The 13,519-nt window shown below is 42.3% G+C and overlaps 1 protein-coding gene across 2 annotated transcripts in view; it reads left to right on the top strand.

Moving 5' to 3' along the window:
- Positions 1-13,519, top strand: part of TMEM117 (transmembrane protein 117) — a 99,251-nt gene that overhangs the window by 48,330 nt on the left and 37,402 nt on the right. For both annotated transcript variants that reach the window (XM_087723558.1, XM_087723557.1), the window contains exon 5: positions 2,609-2,706. In XM_087723558.1, the coding sequence (XP_087579684.1) occupies positions 2,609-2,706 (98 nt within the window). The remainder of the gene's footprint in view (positions 1-2,608; positions 2,707-13,519) is intronic.

Below are 13,519 nucleotides of genomic sequence, written 5' to 3'. Positions count from 1 at the left end.
TTGTCTTCTTGGGTCCTTAATACTTTCCTCTTAAGTGGCACTCCATAGTTATAGTCTCAAAACCTCTCAATAGTTAGAGCTATCATCATAATCTGATTCATATTACTTTTACCTTTTATTTTGTAAAAACCACCTGCATGCTTTAATAGTAAGCAAAAATAGTAAGCAAAAACTTTTCCTTTATCCATTTTAAACTTTCTTACATTCCTTGTTAAGCTTCTTACCAATTTTTTTAAATCTTTAAAATCTTTTGTTTCTTTCTTCCTTTGTAATAAATAAATAATAATTCACCTAATGAAATTTTCTGCCACTCGCAAAAGCTCTCTTTAGTTTCAATTAGTTATATCCAAAAAATGGTTAAGAACTAAGAATCTTATGTCCCTATAGGCTGCATTACAAATGTGATTGAAAATCTTTCACTTCTAAGCACAAAGAGGAGGTTTAGTTTGCTATCAAGCCTCACTGGAAGCAATACATTTAAAATCCAGAATATACTGAGAGACTGTGGGAAACTTCTATATCCTGCAGGGATTTGAACAGGTAGCTGCCAAGAGTCAACATTGAATTGAAAGCACTGAACCAACAACGGGTATTTCGACATTAACGGTATTAAAAACCTTTGATTATGTGAATACCAAAATGTTATGTTGCCTCACATACAATGAACAACAAGCCTCTGATTGAAAATAGAGCTGGAAAGTATGTCCAAATGAACAAGGACATTATACATTGGACAGAGGACGGATTGGGAGAAATTGATAAACTCCGGACAAGATCAGACAGTGGTGGGCCTTAAGCAAAGAATTCTTGTTACAGAATTACAAACACAATGTACCCAGATGTCATTTGGAGCTCAATTGGGGCACAGCAGATTTAATTTTAAACCAGGATTCCATCTTACCCAATTTACAAATAACAAACTTTGGAAGATCTTTTCATTGTTTTACCATCAACAATGTTGGAGGACAAATACCACAAAATCTTTTATGCCAGAAGACTTTGTCCCTTGAAAGACGGGGGCATGGAGTCCTAGGACCATATGCCATGCTGTCCTTTAATTTTAACCAAGAGATCCCCAAATGAGTTATTAACATATCTTTGTAGCCCACTTTCAGGTCATATAAAATAATTTTGTACTGTATACTGGTTCTTTTGGCAGATAAAGATCCCAGAATGACTGTTGCAAGTTTACAATTGTAATAAGTAGAACTCATGATATTAACAGCAAAGTAAATTATGCGTGACTATAAGCTTTTTTTATCACTGTACTTTGCATTATATACTTTTTAAAAATGAAATCTGGGTCAGTGGCCCATAATAAAATGTGACAAAGCTGATTACATTATGGATGATGTTTCCAGTAAGAAGGCATATCACTGGGTTTACTAGATACTTAAACAGCCTAATTGGATTTTTAAATCAAAGCTTAGGATTTATGAATTAATAATAGATGCTAGATTTCTTAAAGTTATATCACCTTTTAGCAGTTAAAGATGATATGAATGCACTCCTTTTCCTGTGTTTCTCGCTATCTAGTACATAGGTTAGGCTAAGTCAAGATGAATTCATAGACATCCAAAGGTTTCCATGGGTCAGGGAACACTTGCATCTGGCTCTTTTCATGTACATATTTGCATGACAGTTACCCATGGTGAATGTATTACTTCATTTTCTTAGAACTGCAAAGGCCATGGATCGCAACCAAGTACAAAATATATTTTATGAAAATCATTCCAAAAAATCTAAAAAGGATACTTTTTGTGATTTCTGATTCACTGCATGACATATACATTTTGTCTTTACACTTTGCATTGTAATTAAATCTAAAGTAGCCAGATATGTCTGGCTATATTGCATATGGATATCTTTTTAACCTCTGCACAATTCCTGATAGAATGGAATCACTTTACATTCAGAAGAACAAAGTGGTCCATTCTGTAACCATTCTCACCTGCTCTCCTTCTAATGAATCCTTCAGAACTGATCTTCAGTCATCTTGGCTGTTAGCATGAATCCGTGTTTTTTTTTAAAGAAAATGAAAAAGTTTTATAGGATATACTTTTTGAAATTATTCATTTTGACAGTATAGCTTCACTTTGAGGATTTTAAAGAATTTCAGTATATCTTCTAAAATGCTTCATATATAATGGAAATTACTTAGAAACATCTGAAATCTAAGGTCATTGGGTTGGGAAAAACTGGTATAGAATATTTATGCATATGAATATGCTGAACATACATTGGTGGTGATTGGTTTTCTTTTACTTACATGTAGTCAGTTCTGCAGTCAACTAGATGAATAGTATGTGCAGACCCTGTCAACATACAGTTACATGCATATGCAGTATGCAGTATGAAGTATGAGAGAGAGAGAGAGAGAAATATGCAATGTCATATTTTTCAGTGAGGCATATGTAGTCCTACTGCTGCATTTAAGTGTGGCATTGTGTCTTTTGTCTGTGGGCATCATGCATGTCATGTATTTAAGACCAAGAATAATCACATGACATATATATATAAGGATTTTTTTCTATACCCCTCAAGCATAATGCAGATTTTTTTTCTTAAAATGAACTACATAGTTTATCTCTCTGTTTCTTCACTTCAGGTGACCGATATGATGCTCCAGGATAAGCCTTACCCTGGCTGGGGAAAATCTGCCAGGGCTTTTTGGAAAAGGGGGAACATTAGGATCATTTTATTCTGGTAGGAAAATCACACTTCTCATTAAAAATATTGATAATTTCTTGCAACTGACCATGAAGGAATTGTTTCCTTTAAAAAATTACAATTGTACCTTGTCCTTTAAAACAAAATACCAAACTGTACAGTCTGTCCATAATAAAGGATATTAAACATAAGAAATTCACTGAATTTGGAATTAGTAGTTGACTAATACTACGGTTCTGTTCTGACCTAGGCTTCCTGAGACAGTAAAAAGTACACACTTAGTCCCCAAAACCCTCTTTTTATTTCAATGGCTGTGAATTAAGTTCATTCACAGCCCATAGGGAGTCACAAATAGTTTCCAAAGAATTCGGCAGAAGTCTGCTGTAATCTTTCGGGATAAGGCTGATAAGCATCCACCTTTATCGCCCTTGAAATGCTGCCAAAGACCTAATTGCCAATTAGCTTGCAAGGCTAAATGGAGCACAGAGTCAAAACGGAGCTTCAGAGTTTAAACTGACCAGAACAAATAAAGTTGTTTCCTGCAAAGGCTCACATGCCTTTGCTCCTCCTTTATGTCTTATAGGAGGGGCCAATCATCTCCAAGCCTTACTCCAAAGTCGCCCCTTTTGTCTTAACTGTTCTTGCCTTCTGGCAGATCTGCGCATGTGCACACTGGTAACAGTCTCCTCCTGTTCCACTGCCTTGCTGATGCCCAACTCTGGAGACTCCGGAGGCAGCACATAACTCCCAGATGGCCCTGGCCTCCTCTCTGCCTCTGATGCAGAGCCCTCATCTGAGTCTTCCCCAGACTCCAGGACTGGCCCATGTTCCTCCCCAACCTCTTAACTGTCTGACTCTGCTGCAAGCTCCGCAGGCCATTGGTGGACCACAACAGGTTCTCTCAAATATTGCTGAAGTAGAAGTTGCAGCATCTAAGAAGGGCAGCTTTAATAACCCAGTTAAAACTAAGGAGCCATATTCCTTGCAAGGTGATGTTGAAGAAGATCTTATTTGGTAATTGATTCCACAACTGACTGCACATTGTGTCAGGCCTGCAGCGGTTCCTTTAAGAATCCTTGGCCTGCCCCACACTCATTAAGGGGGGGGATTTAGCAAGGGGTAGAATGTGTTGTTTTCAAAATAAAAAATTCCTTCCTAGAAGCTCAAGGTCATCTTTTGTCTCCCAAACCTTTGCACCTGATCGGAAGCAGCTGGGTGGAGATGCCAGCATGGAAGAAGAAGATTGGACCATGTGATGGACTGTGGGTGTGGGGACAAGATCATGAACTTTTAACTGGGTGGGATTCTGATGTAACTTCCAGAGTTGGAATCTCACAGCACGATGCCAACATGCCTGCCTTATTAAATTGGAACTTTAAGCATAGTTTTGCCTTTGACTCTGATTTAATTCTGCATGATATTTGGAATGCTGACATTATTCCAACTCTTCATTAAGATAAGTTATCAGCATCCCAAGCTGGGAAGCTGTCAGGGGGTACTGAATCCCAGTTCTGACCCAACCCTGGGCAGTACGAAAATTCAGTGAAGATGGAGGAAGAAAAACATGCTACTCAGAAAGCTAAAATTGGCGGCTCACTTATATTGGCCGAGGCTCAAGATATGCCTCTTAAAGAATTAATAGAAGCTGCAGAGATTAGGGAATCAGGGGCTCAGCGAAAGGAGTTCCGCGAGGAGGCCTCAAGATTTATGACTTCTAAGGAATGCCTGCTAGAAGAAGAAGGGGGTTGCCAGGGAAACTTTTACAGATGACTGGATGATTACCAGAAGATCTGATGAATGGAGAACTCAGCCACCTTCCCGCAGCCCTTCTCTAATGGGCCTTCCAGACCATTTCCTACAGCTAAACGTGAGTGAAATAAAAACCCTCCCCTCTTCAGAGACCCCTCAGTGGAACCAGGCACCCCCCACATTCTCCTTTCCTCGCAGAGAAATTTCTGCCAAGTGGAGCAGAGATGTGGGCTCCTTCCATACAGTAGCTAATGAATCAACGCACACCCTTGCTGCTGGATTAATGCCTAGAGCAGTCACATCAGCACCCCTCCCTCCTACTGGAGTGCAACCAGACCCCCCCTCCAATTAGGGGAGGTCAATCCAGCCAGCAGAAAAAGGCCTGGAACACATGCACCTCCCCACAGCTGCAAAGGGGTGACTCCGAACCCATGAATCAAGCAAACCAAGGGTGGGCTTTCTTCCCGGGTCATGGATGGGCTCAATGTCAATGGATGTCTCCCCACATCCAGCAGATGGCGCCTTCCCAGATAACTGCTCCTGGACAACCCCAGAGAATGGGACCGCCACTGAGTCCAGCCCCCCCCCCAGCAATGCCTTCACAGGCTTTTGCCCAATCAATGGGTGTGGGTCAGCAGAGGGGCTTACCACCCCCAGCAGCAGAACAACAAGCTGCCCCTGTTCAACCACCAGTGCCCCCTCCTCCCACAACCCCATGGTTCTGTGCAACATTTGATGGGTCCCCAGATAAGGTGGCTTATTTCCTGAATCAAGTAAGGGTGTACGTTGATCAAGTGGGGCCATGATACCCATCTGATCGAGAGTTGATCCAAGAGATAGCAGAGGGGATGAATGAAAAGGAGGCTGCGCAGTGGATAGCAGAGCTCCACAAGGAAGCGGCTCCTGAGCTAGATGATATAAATGGGTTCATCCAACTGATGCGCGCCAGGTTTAGCGATGTGGCCTAAAATGTGGATGCTGAACACCAGATCCACAAATTGCGACAGGCTGGTCGTCCTGTGAAGGAATTAGTTTGGGAGTTCCGGAGAATAGCTGGGAGACTATTCTACTGGCGAGAAAGACTTTTGGTCTACACATTCAAAAAAGCCTTAGATCCCAAACTGAAAGAAGCTTGTGCGTCTCCAAGATTGGTACACCACTGCAATCATACTAGACCATGAGATTAACACCTATCCAAAGCCTGGTACTGGAACCCCTGCCAAAAAACCTTTGGGCCAACCTACACAGAGGCAGCGAGCTGAGAGGCCTCCACCAACCCCTTGTGGGGCCTTTATAAAGTGCTACGGATGTGGTCAGATGGGGCACAGAGCAACATAATGTCTGGCTCCAGCTCCTGTTCCACAACCGCACCAACCACCTGCCAGCGCAATGAAGAAAAAACCCAAAAAGCCACCCAAAAAGAGCCGTTTACTACAGCAGCCAATGGAGGCAGAGAGCCCTGCTATTGAAGAAGCCCCTGGGGCTTTGGAGGAGGAGGAGGAGGAGGAGGAGGAAAATGCTGAAGACGGCACAAGGGTGAGTGCACCTATTCCCTCCTTTACCATAAAATCCCAACTCCAAGTGCTCAGAACGGGGGTAGAAGGGGAAGTTGGGGTGATCATAGACACCGGCTGCACCTGATGCTTAATCAGCATGTCAATAGTGGAGCAGCTAGGTATACGCACAAGACCCCTAAATCACCCTATTCAGTTCGAGCAAGTAGATGGAACCCTAATTGGGGGCGCCACGGCCACAAAGATCACTGAATTAGTAAAGTTGAAGATAGGCCGCCACTATGAGTTCATCAGATTCATTGTAGCCCCCAAAATGCAGGAGTCAATTATCTTGGGACTTGCATGGTTGGACAAGTGGGCACCTACTATCAAGTGGGAGGACGGTGTTAGAAAATTGATCATTGATTTTGGGCCGTTACCAACCATGGAGCCTAAAGGCCACCCAGGAACAATTAGAACCAACAGCCCAAACCATCCAGAACCTGCAGCCCACATAGCAGACACCAAACCTCCGGGGATCCAACAAGTACCAAAGGTCTACTGGGACTTGGCGGGAGTGTTCAGTGAGGAAGATGGAAACTACCTTCCACCTCACTGCCCCACAGACTGTGCGATAGATTTCAAACCAGGGGTAGCCTTACCAAAACCAAAAATGTACTCTATGATTCCCAAGGAGATGACTGAATTGAGGAAGTATATCAACACCAATTTAAAAAGGGGTTTTATTGAACCAGCAAAGTCAAAAGTAGCAGCCCAGTGCTCTTCAGAGAAAAGAAAGATGGCGGAGTTCGCCTCTGTGTAGATCTGCGAGCCTTGAATGCAGTATGCGAAAAGAACACCTATCCCCTCCCCCTCATGAAGAATATGTTGAACCACTTGGCTAAAGGCAAAATCTTCACCAAGCTGGACTTGAGAGAGGCATACGAATCCGAAAGGGGGATGAGTGGAAAACAGCATTTAACACTCCCCTGGAAAGCTTCCAGTACAAAGTCATCCCTTTTGGACTACAAGGAGCACCTGAAGTCTTCATGCAGTACATAAATGAGGTGTTACATGGCCACCTGTACCGCGGAGTACTCATCTATTTGGATGACATTTTGATTTTCTCTGAGACCCTAGAAGAACATTTAAAACTGGTGCGTCAAGTTCTGAAAAAACTTCTAGCTGCCAAGCTGTACGCCAAATTGTCAAAGTGTGAGTTCCACAAGACCTCGCTAGATTACCTGGGGTATTGTATCTCCAACGAAGGAGTAGAAATGGATCCAGGAAAAGTAAAAGCGGTGTTGGATTGGAAACCTCCCAGTACTCGCAAACATCTACAAAGCTTTCTTGGATTTGCGAATAGGCAGTTCATCCCAACTTTCACTGAAATTGCCCTACCATGAGCTACTAAAGACGGGTCCTTCCCCAACAAAGCCAAAAACCAACCAACCACTAAGGTGGACGATGGACTGTCAAAAAGCCTTTGAGAAATTAAAACGGCTCTTTGCCCAAGAGCCCATCTTGCAGCATCCCTACCCAGAATGACCATTTATAATCCAGATGGATGCCAGTGATGTAGCAATAGCCGCAGTACTACTGCAAAAAAGTAAAGAAGGCCACTTCTTGCGCTTATATCTCCAAGAAACTCACCCCTACTGAAAGAAGGTGGCCCATTTGGGAGAAAGAGGCATTCGCAATCAGGTGGACCGTGCTCACCTGGAGACATCTCCTAGAAGGGGGGGACATACCATTCGAGGTCTGGACTGATCATAAAAACCTCAAAGCACTTTTAGCTCATCGGAGGTTATCCCCTAAGCAAGTTCGCTGGGCACAATACTTCCAAAGGTTCAAATTCGAAATTGAACACATCCCAGCAGGAAAGAACTTGTTAGCAGATGCTCTGTCAAGAAAACCGCAATATGACAGTAAGAAGGAAGAAGTCGTCCACCCCATCATATCTCCCTCTCACCCAAAAGCAGCTCAAGTCACCACTCGGAGCCAAGATAAGTTGATGACCGAGCTGAAGGCAGCTCTCCGGATGGACCTGTGGTTCAACAACAACAAGGACAGCCTAACGGTGAGCGATGGCTTAGCCTGGAAGGGGTCCAAGCTATACGTTCCTGCAGGGATGAGGCTGCAAGTGCTACAGTGGAGTCATGATGCGAAACTAGGAGGCCACTTCGAATTCCTAAAAACACTCCACCTCACCAGACGTCAATTTTAGGGGCCAAAGATGAAATCGGAAGTGGAAGATTATGTCAAAAGCTGTGCTACTTGTGCCACAATGAAAACCCGGCCGGGAAACCCCCCTGGACTACTACAACGAGTGGCCTGCCGACCATGGGAAGAGATCGCCATGGATTTCATTGTCGAGATTCCAAACAGCAGCGGTAATAGAGTAATCTGGATAGTTATTGATTTGTTTTCCAAGCAAGCGCATTTCATCGTTTGCTCAGGGTTGCCATCCGCAAAGAAATTATCGAAAATGTTTGTGAAACACATTTATCGCCTGCACAGGGTGCCTAAAAGGGTCATTTCAGATCATGGAATTCAGTTCACCACTAAGTTCTGGAGAGAGTTCCTCAAATCAATTGGGTCCACGCAGGGACTCAGCTCAGCATTTCATCCCAGCACAAATGGCGTAGCAGAGAGGGGCAATGCGATGGTGGAACAATACCTCCGATGTTATGTGGACTATCAGCAAGACAACTGGGTAGACTTACTACCCTTCACTGAAGTGGCATACAACAATGCAGTCCACAGCAGTACCGGTTTAACTCTTTTCCAGATTACCAGTGGCATGGAGTTCATTCCCATGCCTGAACTGCCTAAAGAACCTCCCTCCTCCATGTCTCTGAATGGATGGATGAACACACTAAAGAAGGGATGGGAAAATACGAAGAAGGCTCGAACAGATGCGGCAGAAGCCTACAAGAAGCAAGCTGATAAACATCGTTCCCTCCAACCCCCCTTTAGGGTGAGGGACAATGTTTTTTTTATCTACGAAATACATAAGATTGAGGATGCCTAGCAAGAAATTGGGTCCAAAATTCCTAGGACCTTTCCCAATAGAAAAGATAATTAACCCAGTTACAGTTAGACTGACCCTACCCAGAATCCTAGGGAAAATTTACCCAGTATTCCATTGTAGCTTGTTAAAACCTGTAAGGGGATCTAGCATAAGGCCATCTACCCAAGCTCCCCCTCCTCCTGTAGTGGTATAAGGGGAAACATATTATGAAGTGAAAAAAATCTTAGATTCCAGGCTGTATAGAGGTCGCTTACAATATTTTGTGCATTGGTAGGGGTACCCTTTGTCTGAAGCTACATGGGTGAAAGGTTGGGATTTAAAAGCAGATGAATTAGTGAAACAATTCAATGAGAAGTTCCCTGATAAGCCAAAGGGTCCCCCTGGGGGAGGAAGGGGTGGTTAGATAGATAGATATAGTAATCTTTCTTTAATTTTCTTTTCCAGAAACTGTTTCTCTTTTGAAGGGAGGCCACCTGTCAGGCCTGCAGCGGTTCCTTTAAGAATCCTTGGCCTGCCACACTCTCATTAAGGGGGGGATTTAACAAGGGGTAGGATGTGTTGTTTTCAAAATAAAAAATTCCTTCCTAGAAGCTCAAGGTCATCTTTTGTCTCCCAAACCTTTGCACCTGATCGGAAGCAGTTGGGCGTAGGTGCTAGCGTGGAAGAAGAAGATTGGACCATGTGATGGACTGTGGGTGTGAGGACAAGATCATGAACTTTTAACTGGGTGGGATTCTGATGTAACTTCCAGAGTTGGAATCCCACAGCACGATGCCAACATGCCTGCCTTATTAAATTGGAACTTTAAGCATAGTTTTGCCTTTGACTCTGATTTAATTCTGCATGATATTTGGAATGCTGACATTATTCCAACTCTTCATTAAGATAAGTTATCAGCATCCCAAGCTAGGAAGCTGTCAGGGGGTACTGAATCCCAGTTCTGACCCAACCCTGGGCAGTACGAAAATTCAGTGAAGATGGAGGAAGAAAAACATGCTACTCAGAAAGCTAAAATTCTTTTTCTATTTTTTTTTAAATAGAAAGTTTTTATTTTCCATTTTCATAGCATATAATCACATGTATACTATTACATAGTCAATATCATGTTGTGTTATTAAGTACTTACATCAATTCATCTTACCATCAACTACCAAAGAAAAAAAAGAAAAACCCAGTTATTGGCTCTTCTGCTCTCGATACACCATATTTATACCTTATCCGACACTTTCTTCCCCCTCTCTCCTCCCCCTTTCTACATCCTGTCTTTCCTCCACCATTTTCTACTCTACTTCCCCTTCCTTTCTGCTTCTCCTCTCTCCCCTTACCACTCCTCCTTATACACCTCATCTTCCCCCTTCCCCCTCTCTCCTAACCCTCTCTTCCTATCTTTCTTCTCTCCTCTGCTTCCCACTCTTCCTTAATTCACTTGGTGTATTATTTTGAATATAGTCAATCCATTTTTCCCAGTCTCGTTTATATCTCTCGTTTGAATTATCCTTGAGATATGCAAATATATTAGCCATCTCTGCTAAGTTTGTGATTTTCAATGTCCATTCTTGGATAGTAGACAAATCTTCCTTCTTCCAGTATTGCGCCACCAATAATCTAGCTGCAGTTATCAAATGCAAAATCAAGTTAATCTCTACTGCTGTACAGTCAGTAATTATACATAACAAAAAATAGGTGGGGGGTAAAATTTATCCTTTTTTTAGAACATTTTGCATAATCCATATTTTTGTCCAGAATACCTTAACCTTTTTGTAAGTCTTACCATGTCATTTAATTTATATTGATGTTTTTTCCCAACCCGCAGTAAGGCATTCCTTAGAATATGACTTTTAAAATTCTTATCCACCTTTTTATATAGCAAATAAGCAACCATATACCAAATCATACCCTTCAATATTGAGTAGTCTATCCTCTGTTAAATTGATCCAATCGCTTAACATTCCAAATTAGAGACTTAATTACCATCATTAGCCCCCTGAAACTTTTTAAGAGCCATCTGAACATCTTGGAATTTAACCTTTGGCCTAGCTCCTCCCACTGCTTCTGATGTAACACCTGTATGCTCCTGAACGGTGACTTGTATATGTTGCTTTCTTAATTCCTGTTCCATTCGTCTAGTAACCACACGGTCTTGTCTTTGTTCTTTAGCTTCTTGTACCTCTGAGAGAACAAGTTGATCCCCCCTTGTTAATACTTGAGTGGTTTGCTTTCCATCATATCCTCCTTGTTCTCTTTGTCTAGATCTAGAGGAAGGGGGTTGTGCACCCTTCAGTACGTTTGTGTAGAAATCTTGTGCCTTCCACACTGTATTGTATTTTTCCAAGGTAGCTAAATACGATGCCGGCTGGTGCTTCCCATCTAAATTGTATTTGGCGATTTTTAAGCTCTTCAACTAAAAAGGCATAGTCTTTCCTAGATCTCAGCATTTTAGGTGGTATCTCCTTCAAGACAGTCACCCCCCGACCCCCGATTTGAAGCTTATTTTTGTAGGATTCCTGTAATATCGTGTTTCTCACATCTCTAGTGACAAAATAGACCACTATATCTCTTGGTAATTGTTTTTGTTTTGCCAGCCAGGAATTAATGTGGTAAACCTTTTCGATTTGCCAATCAAGATTCCCTCCTGAACTTCCCGCCATCAGGTCGAAGGCTTCAGAGAGAATCTGTTTCAGATTCTCTTGTGTATTTTCAGGGAGGCCCCTTATCCTTAAAGCAAATTCCATTTGCCTATACTGTAGCATTATGATTTCATTTTCTGCATCACTGACCTTTTGCTGGACCGCCTCCATCTTCATTACCAAGTTCGTATTAGAGTCACTAAGATCTTCTAACTTTTCTTCAAGTCCATATGCGTAACCAGCTAGCGAATTCAGAGCCATCAGAAAGTCCCCTCTAATCATTTGGTTACATGTCATAAGTTCTTCAGACATCTGTTTGTTAGAAGCAGCTATCTCTTCCTTAAGTTTTGCTTACATCGTAACAGCATGATTTTTTAACGCATTGATTAATTCCTTCTGCAGAATCTCCCTTGTCAGGGGGTCCCCTGCAGAAGTAGAAGGGAGTAATGATTGTAATTTAGCAGAAGGCGCTAGAGAATTTCCAGCACTTTTCGATGCGGGGGGGGGATTTTTGCTTAGAAGCCATCTCAAGTTTAATCTTCTTTAGTCAGTTAAAAAGTCCAAGCAGTCCAATTATGCAGTAATTGCTATTTGGTTTGATAATAAATCACTTCTTGGTAATACATCACTTTTAGACTTTGCAAAAATTCTATCCGAGTCTCGCCCCTCCTACACAGCTCGGCGCCATTTTTCATAGAACTTTCAGCAAGTAATTAGGAGAAGGAATTCTTTGCAGATGGAGCTAAGGATTTATACATACAATTAGATGTTCAGCTTGGCTTGAAGACCACAGTAAATCGTTTGTGCTGAGGATGAGCGAAAACTTTCGTTCTGCAACAAAAGGCAGAATGAATCCCGGCTCGGAGCTGTCATGCTGCAGCCGGTGCCCTCCCCCTTCCTCCCAGCATTTAGGCTGAAAGGGCTAGTTGGAGAGCTTCCGATGCATAGCTTCTCACCTCTCTATTCTAAGTCCGAAGAGAGGGTAAATAAATTGCTAAACAGCTTGTTAGATTGCTGTTTAGACAGTTTAACGACGCCAAGATTCCAGACCTGTTAAAAATAACAACTCCCTGTCAGGCTCTGCCCACCGGATTCTGATGTAACTTCCAGAGTTGGAATCCCACTGCACGATGCCAACATGCCTGTCTTATTAAATTGGAACTTTAAGCATAGTTTTGCCTTTGACTCTGATTTAATTCTGCATGATATTTGGAACGCTGACACATTGTTTATCTCTAAGCCTTCTCCAATGGCATCTTGCAGGGAATAGGTCCATTAAGCATGCTGTCTCTGCCAGCACATTATATGCAGGCAGTTTCTACTTGGAATAGATGATCTCACAGTCAGACATGTACACAGGAGTTATTGCTAATATCTTGAATTGCCACAGATAAACAATGCAGCTTCTGTGCTCCCTATGCGACATATATGCTTACCACAAGTGTTTGGGGTTAACCAAAAGCATAGCCCAGTTCCTACAATCAGCTTCACTTAAAACCTCCCAGTTTGCATTCCACTTTTCTGCCCATCATGCAGAACCAGACTGGACAAATTTATTGTCCTACTTGAAAGGGTTGACACCATAGAAGCACGATTAGCATCCCTTGAAAAAAAAGACATAATACAGAAAACTGAAGCTCCAACATCCTGAAATCCTATCCCAACCCAACAACCATAGGAAACCATCAACCCTGCGAGTAATATCTCCATCCTCATCAAAGACATGACTGAACATGAACAGAAGCGTCCCAACGCTATCTTATTTGGACTTGAGGACACCAATGGATTGGTACCTTCTCTTCACTGGCTGTAATACTGCAGAAAACCATAATAACACTCTTTTGCTCGAAGTCAATAGAGTCATTAAACATACCATCAATAACTCCCAAAGCCAAAAAAACCCCAACAAATTATCCTATGGTAAGAATGCTTCATTAAAAATATCT

The sequence above is a fragment of the Thamnophis sirtalis genome, unplaced genomic scaffold (genome assembly GCF_051295495.1).
Source record: "Thamnophis sirtalis isolate CommonGarterSnake01/CBP01778 unplaced genomic scaffold, rThaSir2_p1.2 scaffold_9, whole genome shotgun sequence".
NCBI lineage: Eukaryota > Metazoa > Chordata > Lepidosauria > Squamata > Natricidae > Thamnophis > Thamnophis sirtalis.
Note: the sequence above shows the minus strand (reverse complement) of the source record. Positions and strands in the feature narration are given on the sequence as shown.